The sequence below is a fragment of the Haplochromis burtoni genome, unplaced genomic scaffold, assembly GCF_018398535.1.
Source record: "Haplochromis burtoni strain Fernald_Lab_line unplaced genomic scaffold, NCSU_Asbu1 Contig_328, whole genome shotgun sequence".
In the NCBI taxonomy this organism is placed as follows: Eukaryota; Metazoa; Chordata; class Actinopteri; order Cichliformes; family Cichlidae; genus Haplochromis; species Haplochromis burtoni.
In genome coordinates this window covers 215,830-228,707 of record NW_024582689.1, presented here as the reverse complement: position 1 = coordinate 228,707, position 12,878 = coordinate 215,830, and the positions used below count along the sequence as shown (strand labels likewise).

Below are 12,878 nucleotides of genomic sequence, written 5' to 3'. Positions count from 1 at the left end.
AAACTGGTGGCAAGTGGCATCTTGGCAGCTGCACGCTTGACTTTTCTCAGTTCATGGGCAGTTAATTTGCGCCTTGGTTTATCCACACGCTTCTTTATCATAAATGAATATGCGACAAAACTGCCAGTGTGATGATACAAAAATCATTCTAATCCTCTTCTTTTTTTCAGTAAATATGTGTTCCATCCACTTGCCCTGTCCTAGAACAGATTGTATTTAGATAGATAGATAGATAGATAGATAGATAGATAGATAGATAGATAGATAGATAGATAGATAGATAGATAGATAGATAAAAATCTCTTTTATGTTCTTTTAGGTTTCCCGAGGCCTTAGCAACTGGAGTCATTGGATAAAAATTACACCATGAGATTTACAGATTTACAGAGTACACAGCTCTCTGTAAATGTCATACTGGGGTTGAAGTCATGATACACATTTAATACGCTATGAAATTTAATTGTTACCTTAATATTATTCTAATAAAGACAGATTTTTTTTTCAGTTTTCTGGAAACTCAATAAACCCCACAAGTGTGTGTAGACAGAATGCAAAAGCTGTTCTCCAGTCGGACTTTAGATAAAGGACTTCTCCATCATAAGGATTAGTGACATCTGACTTTTAATAATTATCAAATTACACACATTGTGTCCTTTAAACGTCCCCGGGTAGGCCGACTCTTGACTTCAGAAACATGGCGCACGAGTTGAACTTTAACCTCGGAAATTTATTCGGCCTCGTTTATCTGTTCGACCAACTGTAAATCCATCACTCAAGATTCTCGCGATAATTGCCCCGCATATATTAAGACAAATGGGGGTGCCTCGTCCACTTGGAGAAGCGTAGGGTTTCCTTGAGGATCTTGGCCACTTTTGGAAAAGTCAGAAGTCTCGGATCTCCACAAGAAACAACCAATCATGTCGGACGCGGTGACTAGTTTTATGAAAGACTTTTTGGCCGGTGGCATCGCCGCTGCCATCTCCAAAACAGCTGTCGCTCCCATTGAGAGAGTCAAGCTGTTGCTGCAGGTAAAATGACTGAACCAACTGCTGCCTCTGGCACGGTCGCATGTCTGCGTAAAGCGTGCGTAATTGTGGGGCTTCTGCGATAACTCAAACACAAAATGCAACACAAGAATTGTTTTTCAAGAAAGAAATGGCCCTTTGGACTCATTTGGTCTCGTGCGTAATGCCAGTGGGCACGTGAGGGGTCATGGATTGATGTGGAAATAGTTTTACGCGCCAAGTTACGCAGAATTCTTCTGGTGACAGTAAGGGTGGCAAGCCCTCCTTATAAGCGTTGCAGAAAAACGACCATAAGTAGCTAGTTCATCATGCTGTTTGTGCTTTTATTAAGTTAATTAATCCTTTATTATTACAGATGACCGCTGCAATAGTCAGTGAAAGTGGACTGCTAAATTTAACTTGAAGTGTGTAATCTAATACACAGTGAGGTCTCAAGTGACAGGAGTGTGCCTCTGCTGGGCCTACAACTACATGATGTCTGTCCAGAGAATATTAAACATAGTAGTCTAAGGTTATGTAAATACCAAAATGATGTATTTAAAATTAAAATTTTGCTCAAATATTGCATACTATTTAGAAAAAATGGTCCCTGTCGTGTCAAGGTTTACATTTACATGGAACTATGGCACATGTGTGTCCAATACAGAACTTTTATGCTTTGTTTGCAGGTCCAGCATGCCAGCAAGCAGATCACAGCAGAAACACAGTACAAGGGAATCATTGACTGTGTGGTTAGAATCCCCAAGGAACAGGGCTTCATTTCTTTCTGGAGAGGCAACCTGGCCAATGTCATCCGTTACTTCCCAACCCAAGCCCTCAACTTCGCCTTCAAAGACAAGTACAAGAAGATCTTCCTCGGTGGCGTGGATCAAAAAAAACAATTCTGGCGTTACTTCGCTGGCAACCTGGCATCTGGTGGTGCCGCTGGTGCGACTTCGCTCTGTTTCGTGTATCCTCTCGACTTCGCCAGAACGAGGCTGGCTGCAGACATCGGCAAGGGCACAGCAGAGAGAGAGTTCACTGGTCTTGGAAACTGTATTGCCAAGATCTTCAAAACCGATGGGCTCAAGGGTCTTTACCTCGGATTCAACGTGTCAGTGCAGGGTATTATTATCTACAGAGCGGCCTACTTTGGATGCTTCGACACGGCTAAAGGTGCGCACAGCTGTTACACTAGAATGTATTAACAGTGTACATGTGCATTTTACACGTGGGTGACTTAACTTGTGCTTCTTATAGGTATGCTGCCAGATCCCAAGAACACGCACATCATCGTCAGCTGGATGATCGCCCAAACCGTCACTGCTGTAGCTGGTCTCATCTCATACCCCTTCGATACAGTCAGACGTCGTATGATGATGCAGTCTGGACGCAAAGGAGGTGAAACCATGTTCGATTCGTTTGGCCCAGTTATTGCACAGTTATTAAGCATTCATGTGAGGGCATTATGCAACATTATTCATGTCCGTTGTCTTCTTCTCTTTTTATTTCCAAAGCTGACATCATGTACAAGGGCACAATTGACTGCTGGAAGAAAATCATCAAGGATGAGGGACCAAAAGCCTTCTTCAAAGGTGCCTGGTCTAACGTGATCAGAGGCATGGGTGGTGCCTTTGTGCTGGTGCTTTACGATGAGTTCAAGAAGTTTGCATACTAAACTTTCAACCAATCCCCAAGGAAACCCTTTACTTTGTTTAAGTCTTATTTCTGGTGATACAGTGATAACAGCTTGGTGAATTTACAGTGTGGGCGTCTACAGTATGACAGCCCAGGTAAGGAGGGTGGGTGAACCAAAAGTGTATATATCCCATCTAGGACATGCCAACAGGCAGTCGTTCAGTAAAAGTCAAGCAGGTGGAGATTTTGTGATGACGCACATGATGATGTCACTTCAGGTCATGCTTCCCATGTTAGTAAGTTTGTGAAGCAAGTTGAGGAGACCCATGTGTTATGCTGTGACCACTCTGATCCTCATAAATTATTTTATTAAGAATAAAAACGTATTATTCTAACAGTCCAGTCTTTTTGATGAATGCACTGTTGTCACAGTCTTGTTGGTTTTCAAATTAGATTTTCTGTTTAACTCCCCACATGGACACCAAGCCAACGTACACAATGCTTCAGAAGTGAAGCAGCAAAGTGCGACTTTTCAATGTATTATTTACACCCATTTTTTTCTGCTGTCCCATCAATTGTCTTCCATGATAAAAGCTAATAAATGCATCTTCCAGCAAGAATGATTTGAACAAAACAGCACAGTTTTAATTGGTGGGAAAACAGCTTTAGTTAACAGGAAACAGAATAAATATAAACAAGTAAACCTTTAAATAACTTAAAAACACAATTTTTTGTGTATCCCATTTAATCAAGCAATGTAAAAAAAAGGTTACATTTATAGTAACTGAAATTCAGTCATAATAAACAATTTGTACATTTATACCTTCAACAAAACAATATCTTCTGCTTGTGCAGCTAACTTCGGTACTGCGACACTGCTGTGGAAGCCACACATACCATATTTCAGATTCAAAGAAAATGTTTATAATGGATAAGCATGGTTACACGAAAATCACTGAAGAGTTGATTAAGCCAGATGAAAGTATGCTGAACACATTTACGTGACAAGAACCTTTGAGCTTTGTTCCTTTTTTAATATTTTGCGATGCAAAGATATCAACTGAATATGGATAACAGAAACCAGATTTTAGCAGATTAAATGTTAAACAGCGCTCTCAGCACCATGCTGCCCGCGCTGCACCTGGTTTTTTTGACCTGGGTGAAGGTCTGCTGCTGGAGTCAGTGGAGGGGACTGATGCCCTGGAGTTGACTGACCTGGGACCTGCTGAGTGGATAACAGAAACATGCTCTCTGATTACAGGCTTATCATTACAGTTTAATCATAAAATAGCACAACTTTAAAAACCATTATTACACTGCTAAGAAAATATGTACATATTTGAAATTGTATTTAAAAACAATCAGCACATGGCAAACAACATATACACACGTGTTTTATGACAGTTGGAATCTGTTATTGGTTAATTATTTCAAATGTTATTTTAACACCAGGAAGCAACAATGAAACACAAACATTAAAAAGACAAAAAGGTGTTAAGAGGAGAAACAGTTTGTCAGTTACTGAGCCATGAAATTCATTTCATAGCAGTGTTAAGAGCTGCTTCTTACAGTCTTCTCGTTCTCTTTAATCCAGTCTTTGCAACCATCTGGAGATAAATTTGCAGCCGTCAGTTTGACATGAGTGCGTACCACATGCTAATGCCTTTTTCTAACTTAATTAATGCAACACAAGCAAATAACAGCAGGCTTCTCCAAATGTCTCCCCACACACACTCCTGCAGGTGGTGTGCTCGTTGAACAAAAACACTGAGGTCTGCATGCAAAGGTTTTTTATTTATTATTAATATTCTCCAGCTGTGCTTTAATTGCAGTATGACAAACTGTAACTGGAGGAGCATATAGCATGTACTAGAAGGTACATATCTGTTATCTAAACCAAAGTACTTAAAATTAAAATTGTTGGAAAACAACCAAAGATGTAAGACACCAACCGGAGGTAGTCCTGCTGCTAGATCGATCTTTCTTTGTGGTGGACCTGCAGATGGGAAATGAAGAACCTCCCAGGTATCCGGCTTGGCGCTGATAGTCTGCCAGTTGCTCTGAGCGCCTCAGGCCAGGTGTGGGCTTCACAGACTCCAGCCTCTTCAGGAAAGCCTGAGAGGAATAGAAAGATTCTTACCTCATTAATACTCCAAAAATACTGTAAAAGTAAACTGTTCCCCCACCACTATGGGAGGTAACTACATTTCAAACTCAAATTTTGGTACTGGACCAAAGGTACTGACAGAAAAAAGTACACACAGTTTGTAATATTGTATGTGATATAGACCAATGATGCCAAATATACGTCCCATCAGGCCCACTGATGTTTAGTGTAATCAACTTGTGAAGGTTTTTGTTTGTTTTTTGTTGTTGTTTTTTTAAACATTAAGTCAGTGAGATTGTTTCTTTGAAGTGCTTAACAAAAGTATTAGACCACCACCCAATGTTAGGGTTATGCCAAAGCTGCCTGAAATTAACTACTGAATTGGCAAAAATAATTTTTTTTATGTTTAGGTAATGGTTAAATCAACATCAAGCTGGTGTGCAAGCTCTTTAATTAAAATAACATTTTTAAGTCTAAAATATAATAATTATTTTTCATGAACTTTTAAATTTACCATTTTACAAAAAAGCTGAAACAAATAGTAAAGTACATGATTATTTTTTCATTAACAAGCTAAATTACCATTTGTTTGGGTTTTTTTTTTTTGCAATACTCAGCAGAAAAAGTTGAATATTAGGCTTGATTCATTTCAGACTTCTTTGAGAAGTCTAGTCTGCTGTTTCTGTATTAAACATTAATTCAGTGAATTGAGCAATTTTAAGTTTTAAACAGGTTTTCGACAGATTTCTAAAATATTTGTGTTCTTTGTTTTTAGGTGGTCAAACAGTTTAAGTGCTGTATGTCCACTTTAGATGAAACCGGGGTGACACTCTTGAGCTAACCCATATGGAAAAGATATATATAAATCTCACAAAGTTTGTATCTGTCTTGTGTGAAACTTGTATGAAAAGCATATAAGTGTGAAAACAGATATAAAATCCCTTGAAAAATTATATAATGAAACTTGTATGTTTTGGATACTTACTAAAACAATGTATGAAAGTAATGCGAAAGTGGCCACTTTCATGAGTAATCACATATAAGTTTTTACTATTTCTTTTCCGTATGGGAAACTACACAGCACAGTTACAGTAAATATAGATAAAACAACCTGAAATGAACACCGTGCAAAAGAAATATATGGTAAGAGTTTATTTTTTTAAATATTTTTTTAAATATTACTTTTTTATTATTTGATTTGACTGGTTTGATTATATTCATTCTTGCTCTTGGCTAGAATGAATACATAAAAAAACAGCACATACACTAAAATGTATTTTAAAACAATCTACCTCTTAAAAATAAGTCACTATTTTATTAAATAAGTCAAACTTACCAGTCAACAATTTACCAACTGCTGTGCACCAGGACTTTGCGAAAGGTACACAGCAACCCCAACAAAACAGCATGAAGCAAATCAGTGTAGACAAGTGGCTAAATGTCAGGCATGCACTCCCACACGCAGGGTCTGCTGTAATCTCTCAGTGAACAAAAGCTCCATATGAAGCAGTGTGATGAGGAAAAAGCTCAAGCATCACCAGACCTTCGTGCTGAAGATCAAAAGTCTTTCAGAGGGCATGAAAAGGCACTGCAGGCTTCTAAATACAGCCAGAATTACCACCTACTATATTTTTAATGTTTGCATTACAGGAGACATCTTCAATGAAAATGTACCCATTGTATTATCATTATTATTATTATTGTTATTATTAGTGTATATAATTTCTTTGAAAGAATACTATGTGTAGAGGGTAAACTAGCACTTGAAATACACAGAAGTGGTACTACTTGTGGTTGCCAGAGGTGTCTTACATGTGTGATGTGTGGGGTGTATACACTGATCACACGGGCAGATTCAATTACTAATCTCTAAGAATAGAGAAGGCGAAAAGCACTCCTGACGCAGAGAGATGGGCTCAAGAGAGAGGACAGTCTGTTCTTAAAACCATAGAAACATTCTGGCTTATAGCAGCAACATTAGGGATCAATTTAAAATATCTAATCATTATTACAGGAACACATGAGTAGAAAAGAAGTCAGGTTTTCACTTAGTAACACCAGTGCCTTGGCTGGCTACCAATAATTAATATGTCTTTAATTCCCCATCTCCTCTTTTGAAACTGTGCTGCATGTAGACATAAAAAATGTTGCCAAGATAAGTCAATATATGGGATGAGAGACTAAAGCTGCAGAGACTGAACTCTGTCAAATGTCAGTCTGCGGCACTGCTGCTGGCTGCCACCTGCTGCCATCTGTCCAAGTCTTTCCATGTACGTTTGCAGAGGTGGCACTCTTGGACTGACGCTAAACTCAAATCAAAACATCTCTATTCTTTATTCTCTCTATTCTGTTTTCTACTTAAAGTATTTATGAGGAAACTTCATTTTTTTTTTCATAAAATGTTTTCTTTATGTTTCTTCAATAGTTTACTAAAGGCAACGTAAAAAACATTTAAAAAAAGAGTAAATAATTAAAAAGTAGGATGCAATACAGTAACATGTGGACTGGTTTTCAAGGAAGTTACCAACTTGAGTAACAAGTCTAGTGGGAAAAGTCAACTTCTATAGTTACATGTTGTATTTACAGTCTCTTTAAGAATTTAAAATACAGTAAGAAAAGATTGTTTTTAGAACAGGAACCCAAAAAGACTTATTTAGACGTCCCCTAACAAAAAATAATGCCACTTTGACCCTATCTAGCAAACTAAAAGTCATTTTTATTCTATTAATTTCACACCTATAGACGTTTAGGTTCAACAAGAAAAGAAATATAATTATTACATTTGAATTATGAAACCTCAAAACCAGTCCTAAGGTTTCTGTTTGGGACTTTTCTGACTTACATCTTAACTTTTGAGTGATTTACATATTATTAACCTACACGATCTCTCGCAGAGTGACAAGCCTGTTCACAGCAACATTAAATCTCTCTGCTCTTTTTGATATCCACTCATGTTAATAATTATCTTTCTTAGTTTTGAGAACTTCTGTTAGGGGTGTTGTTCTTTACAGTCTTTCTCCTCAAAACCATATTGAAGAAAGTTGCTTTCAACCATAAGCATTTTGAGATATTTGAAAAACTAGATAAGAAAATACATTTTCTTATCTTTTCTAAAAATTTGTTGAAGAAAAACAAACATGAAAGCAATATAACAATGCTATTATAGCAGCTAATGCTGCTGTGCAATTGAAAGTCAATTCAAAAATATGTTACACTAGCAAAAGTTGATTGAGAGGGAAGAACAGTTAGATGTACCCCGCCTCTCGCCCTATGACAGCTGGGATAGGCCCCAGTGCCCCCGCGACCCTGAAAAGGATAAGCGGAAGAGAATGGATGGATGGATAAATATATTTATATGATTGAAAACTGGAATTTCTTTCTACAGATTATAAGTATACTGCAAGGACACAGGAGTAATTTTTTCCCCAACATTACATACTAGAATTAGTTGGGGGGGAATCATCCAATTCAATACATTAGTGGGTGAAGAGTTGTCGCCTGGTGAAAACTTTTCTGTTGTTTGCAAAAGACAAAGAAACACAAAAGCAAATTAATTTCTTACTCAGTTTATCAAAAATGTTTCTCTTGCTATTAAGACCGCCTATTATCAAAACAATTAAGCAAATCAAGGATTGAGTTTTGACCCAAGAAGTGAAACTTACCAGGTTCTCCCGCTCAATCCGTTGCTGTTCTCGTTGCCTGTTCACTGCACTGTGAGTGAGGCGAATTCGAGGAGAGTTACTTGCCCCGTGGCTTTTCTTCACTGGTGCGCTTCCCGATCTGGGACCCGGAGAGAGGCGAGACAGCTCGCGAAGTAGTCGCCGATTCTCTAAATCAATGCGCCGAACCTCCTCATTGCTGAAGGAGTAGTTTTTCCTGTTTCTCCCTCCAGGATAGTGGAAGACCAGTTTTCTTCCAAGCTGACTTTCTAAATTGAGAGAGCCTGAAAGGAAAAACAAACAGTTGTATCATAATTTGAGTTTCACATTTCGTGCTAGTGGTGGAAAGTGTTCTGTTGTACTGATGCTCAGGTCAAACATCAATACATCAGAACATCCTCTGCAAACAGCTAAAAACGCATCTTTTTCCAACTTGTTTTTGAGTCTTTGTTTTTTAGGTTTTAGCATTTTTGTTGTGAATTTCTCTGTATAAATAAAATTGTACTTACTTCTGCTGCTTATATAAGTTTGGGTTCTTTGATATGAAAAACTGAATTTTTGAAGAGCCATATTCTTGAGCTACATTTCTGCAACCTCCATCATGTACATTTTGAAAAGTCACAAATAAGTGAAGTGGAATCTTTTTGTGCACTTTATTTCTTCATCAGTGTTCAAAAGAGCTTGCTCTGCAATGTTAACCACACTCTGTGCAAACCCCTTCTGAGCTACATTTTGAAAAACAGCAGTATATTGAAACTAAAAGAGAAAACCTTGAAAAAGATTTTTATGTGAAGCAGAATTCAACTAAAACTCACAAATCTTTGTGTGGACAACTGTTTTCATACACGTTACAATTACTTTGGGGAAAAAGCTGATTTACTGAACTCACGGAGGAGAAATAAACTTCTGTTTTAGAGAGAGAGAGAGAAGCTCATATAAAGCTTACACTACACTTACCAGCTAAAATCTTTAATGAAATGCATGTTGATGCAACAGTTCCTATTTTTCAGGTTTGGGACTGAAGTGTTTTTTTATACTTAGACTGCAATTTTAAGTGTAACAAATGTTTTATGTCATTTTCACCACATCAATGGACCTTTTTCATAGCCGCTATTCTGAAATGTGTTTGTAGGTTAATTATGGCCTTGTCCCTAGTAACGCATGCTGTCTCACTGGAATGAGTGTGGCGTAATAAAGGAAATGTTCCCATAATACCTTTAACCAATTAAACATCTATTTACACTTCTACGACATGTCAAAATGACTGCTGTGAAAAGAGGCCTAGGGCATAACTCCATGTGGGCTTAGAAATACAACTATTATAACATAAAGCTCAAACATACTCACACTCATCCACATCCTGATCTGAGTCATCATCTTGTATGTTTCTAAGACCACTGGAGGGCACACTCTCCCGCGGCTGCTCCTCTTTATGACTTTCTTCTTCGACCTCTGTGACATTCAAGTCCAATGACTGAAGAGGACTGGTGTCAGGTGAGGAGAGTGGGGTCACATCTGTCACTGAATCATCTGAGTCTGCCGTATGGAGAACAGGAAAATCACGAGGCCTTGCTGAGCCTACTCTGGTCCTTCTTATTCCTGGACATGAAGAAGAAGTTGCACTTGTTTTCGGGAGGGCAGGGGACTCTAAGCTGCTCTGGTGACTGCTACTGCTATAGGAGCCCTCAGAGTCTGCATCTGTGCTGGTCTCAGTCGATGAAAGAGAAGGACTCTCAGACCTGCTTGGAGGAGCTGAAGGACTTTGGTTGTGCAAATTTCTTATTACTTTTTTAGGAGATTGTTTATTTCTCCTTTTAGAGCTGGCACTGAATGGTAATGCTTCTCCTTTGGTCTCTTTTGGACTCTGAATGTAAACATCTGTATTATCTACCTCTTTGGCTTCAGCCAGTAAAGCCATGAATGTTCTACTGGACCTTTTAGGTTCTAAATTGGCGCAATCTTCACTATCACTGCTTTCATTGCTGATTTTATCCGATGTAGTGGAAACGGATGATCTACTGCTCCTATTATAGGTCTCCACTTGCTTTAGATGTTTTCTTGTCTGATCACTCCTTGATGACAGATCGCCACGATAATTCTCTCTGTGTTTTGCATGTAACTTATCATGTGCTTTTGAGATCTTCTTCTCAGCCTTCAAACCTTTCTCCACCTTATGTTCTGCATCTGTGCTGCTTTCAGCACAATCGCTGTCGAAAAACGAGTGATCCACTTCACCTTCCAGTTCACTGGGGTTGAACATGGCAATTTCCCCTCTGCACACCTGTAAGGATGTAATGTGAGATACCTAAATAGTAATTTTTTAACCCATTTATTTAACATAACAGCTAACAACTTAGCAAAACCTGCTAGAGTGACTGCTTTCAAAGACTGAAATGATTGGCCAGGTGTCCCTTTTTATGTTGGGTTGCACAGCATTTTTATCCTTTGTCCACTGTCCCACATATTGAGACAATGTTCCACATTTTATGTGGTTCTAGCTTACAAACATCCTCACAAGAAACGTGGTTTAAACAGACATGTGCAAACAAGGATCCATACAATTTTAAAGGTTTTTTGCAATATAAAACAGGTAACACTGCATAAATCCATGAAAACAAGAACAATAGGATAGTCCAGTAAACTCAGTGAAAACACACGATGGAGAAATGTTGATATGCACAAGTTACAGAACTTGAATGCATTTCTAAAGAACTGAAGATCATCACTTCAAACTGCTGTATGATCATCAAGTGAAAGGAAATTGTGTGAGGATGTTCATTATCAACCCAGGAAATAGCACGGCTCGAGCCTGCCATGAACTGGAAACTGTTCGATCACCAGTGCCACTGTCTACAGTGAAGAGAGTTTTACATGACCATGTACCAAATTTCCCCTTTTGGGACAATTAAAGGATTATTAGAGGGCACCAATGAAAAAAGACACCCCTGTTACAACATCGAAACCTTCAAGTTCAACTATTATTTGCAGCTGCCCACAGGGATAAAATAAATGCCTTCTGGAGAAGAATTTTATGGTCAGATGAGACCAACACTGAGCTAGCTGGCTACAATGACAAGAGGAATGTTTGGTAGCATGAAGGTGAGGCTTTCAAACTGTAGTATCTGTCAAGTACTGTGGTGTTAGCATGATGCTCCGAGGCTGTTGTGCTGCCAGTAGTACTGGCACACTACACAAAGTGGATGGAATACTAAAGACAGAGGACTACCTCCAAATTCTTCAACTTCACCTCAAATCAGCAGCTAGAGGGTTCAAACTTGAACCATCTTGTTCCAGCAAGATGAGCACACACTGGCTTGGATGAAGCAGGCTAACACTAAGCTTCATGAATGGCCTTCCAATTCAAAATTTGTGGACCATGCTTAAAAGCTGTGGTCTGATAAAGGAAACCGACCGGTTTGAATGAACTCTACTAACTCTGCCAAGAAGAGTGGTCAAATACACACCCAGAATTATGCCAGAAAGTTGCTGATGACTACCAAAGATGTGTGCTCCAGGCGCAACTTGCTAAGGGACAATTAACCAAATATTAGTAGGGGTGCATGTATACACTTGAGACTACATGTATACTTTTGACGATGTGTGGATTAGAGAATCCAAATTAAATTCAAACTTATGGACCCAATACTAAAGTAATTAAAGATGTAGCTGTACAATCATTCTACCCTGGAAAAAGAACAGTCCACAAAAATTAATTAAAAGCCCCAAATTAACAAGATATTCAGGCCCATGATGTGTATGTAATCCTTTGTGTCAGATACAGTAACGGTCAGTCAATAAAAGACATCTGCATAGTTTGTGCGTGTGTGTGTTTTTGTTGAGGTTAGATAATACATGTTATACTATCGTGTAGCTTTAGCAAGCTTTGTCACATATAAATAAAATCTTTGCCCCACATTTCGCTTGTTGGTCCCCCTAGAGTGGCCTCTTCAACACTTTTCCTCAGTGCAAAGACCGGGTTTCATTTAGCTTAAAGTGGCATAACAGCAAACTGTTGTGTAATCTATCCATCAGTGTGTAGCAAGCTCCAAAACACTAACACTATTGGTTATCTGTTTACCTACACTTTCAATCTCCATTACTACAGTAATATAAAAATGTATGCAATAAAAATGTGGTGGGTATAATGCTTTCACATGTGTTTTAACCCATAAACAACACACGTTAAGCCTGGCAGTTAACTAACGTTAATAGTAACATAGCTAACTTATCCAATTCGTTTAGTTTAGCTAACTTAAGCTCCAAGAATATCTTAGTTCTCTTACCCAAAGAAAGAAGGCACGATACACCGTTTTCACGTTAAAATTAAGTTTCTTCTTAAGAAAGAATGTCAGGAATCTGAATAAATACAGAGCAAACCTGCAATAAAAACAAATTTAGCGTTAGCAGGCTAAAGCTGGAGTAACACGGTGCCTGGTAACTACGCAACGTCACTTCCTGGCAACGGTCGCC

General features: G+C 38.5%; 2 protein-coding genes across 4 annotated transcripts; one reads left to right on the top strand and one right to left on the bottom strand.

The window, feature by feature from the left end:
* Window positions 1–810: 810 nt before the first annotated feature.
* Window positions 811–3,039, top strand: slc25a4 (solute carrier family 25 member 4). The gene is made up of 4 exons (XM_005942027.2): window positions 811–1,028; window positions 1,694–2,180; window positions 2,265–2,405; window positions 2,522–3,039. Exons 1-4 carry the CDS (start codon window positions 918–920, stop codon window positions 2,680–2,682), a joined length of 900 nt encoding a protein of 299 aa, XP_005942089.1. The 5' UTR covers window positions 811–917; the 3' UTR covers window positions 2,683–3,039.
* An 86-nt stretch (window positions 3,040–3,125) lies between these two features.
* Window positions 3,126–12,878, bottom strand: cfap97 (cilia and flagella associated protein 97). Of its 3 annotated transcripts, none has more exons than XM_005942029.3 (5): window positions 12,692–12,878; window positions 9,756–10,689; window positions 8,412–8,692; window positions 4,595–4,757; window positions 3,126–3,864 (listed from the first exon to the last, which is right to left on the bottom strand). In XM_005942029.3, exons 2-5 carry the CDS (start codon window positions 10,666–10,668, stop codon window positions 3,758–3,760), a joined length of 1,464 nt encoding a protein of 487 aa, XP_005942091.1. In that variant the 5' UTR covers window positions 10,669–10,689; window positions 12,692–12,878; the 3' UTR covers window positions 3,126–3,757. The 3 variants fall into 3 exon arrangements, with proteins under 3 accessions (XP_005942091.1, XP_005942090.1, XP_042084450.1); XM_005942028.3 differs by having other exon boundaries at window positions 3,126–3,867; window positions 12,692–12,877; XM_042228516.1 differs by lacking the exon at window positions 3,126–3,864 and adding an exon at window positions 3,875–4,249.

Coding starts and splice junctions, on each gene's coding strand:
- slc25a4 (XM_005942027.2), top strand. CDS start 918: ATGTCGGACGCGGTGACTAGTTTTATGAAAGACTTTTTGGCCGGTGGC. Junction 1,029..1,693: donor GAGTCAAGCTGTTGCTGCAG/GTAAAATGACTG, acceptor CTTTGTTTGCAG/GTCCAGCATGCCAGCAAGCA. Junction 2,406..2,521: donor GCAGTCTGGACGCAAAGGAG/GTGAAACCATGT, acceptor TTATTTCCAAAG/CTGACATCATGTACAAGGGC.
- cfap97 (XM_005942028.3), bottom strand. CDS start 10,668: ATGTTCAACCCCAGTGAACTGGAAGGTGAAGTGGATCACTCGTTTTTC. Junction 8,693..9,755: donor AGATCAGGATGTGGATGAGT/GTGAGTATGTTT, acceptor TTTTCCTTTCAG/GCTCTCTCAATTTAGAAAGT. Junction 4,758..8,411: donor GGATTGAGCGGGAGAACCTG/GTAAGTTTCACT, acceptor TATTCCTCTCAG/GCTTTCCTGAAGAGGCTGGA.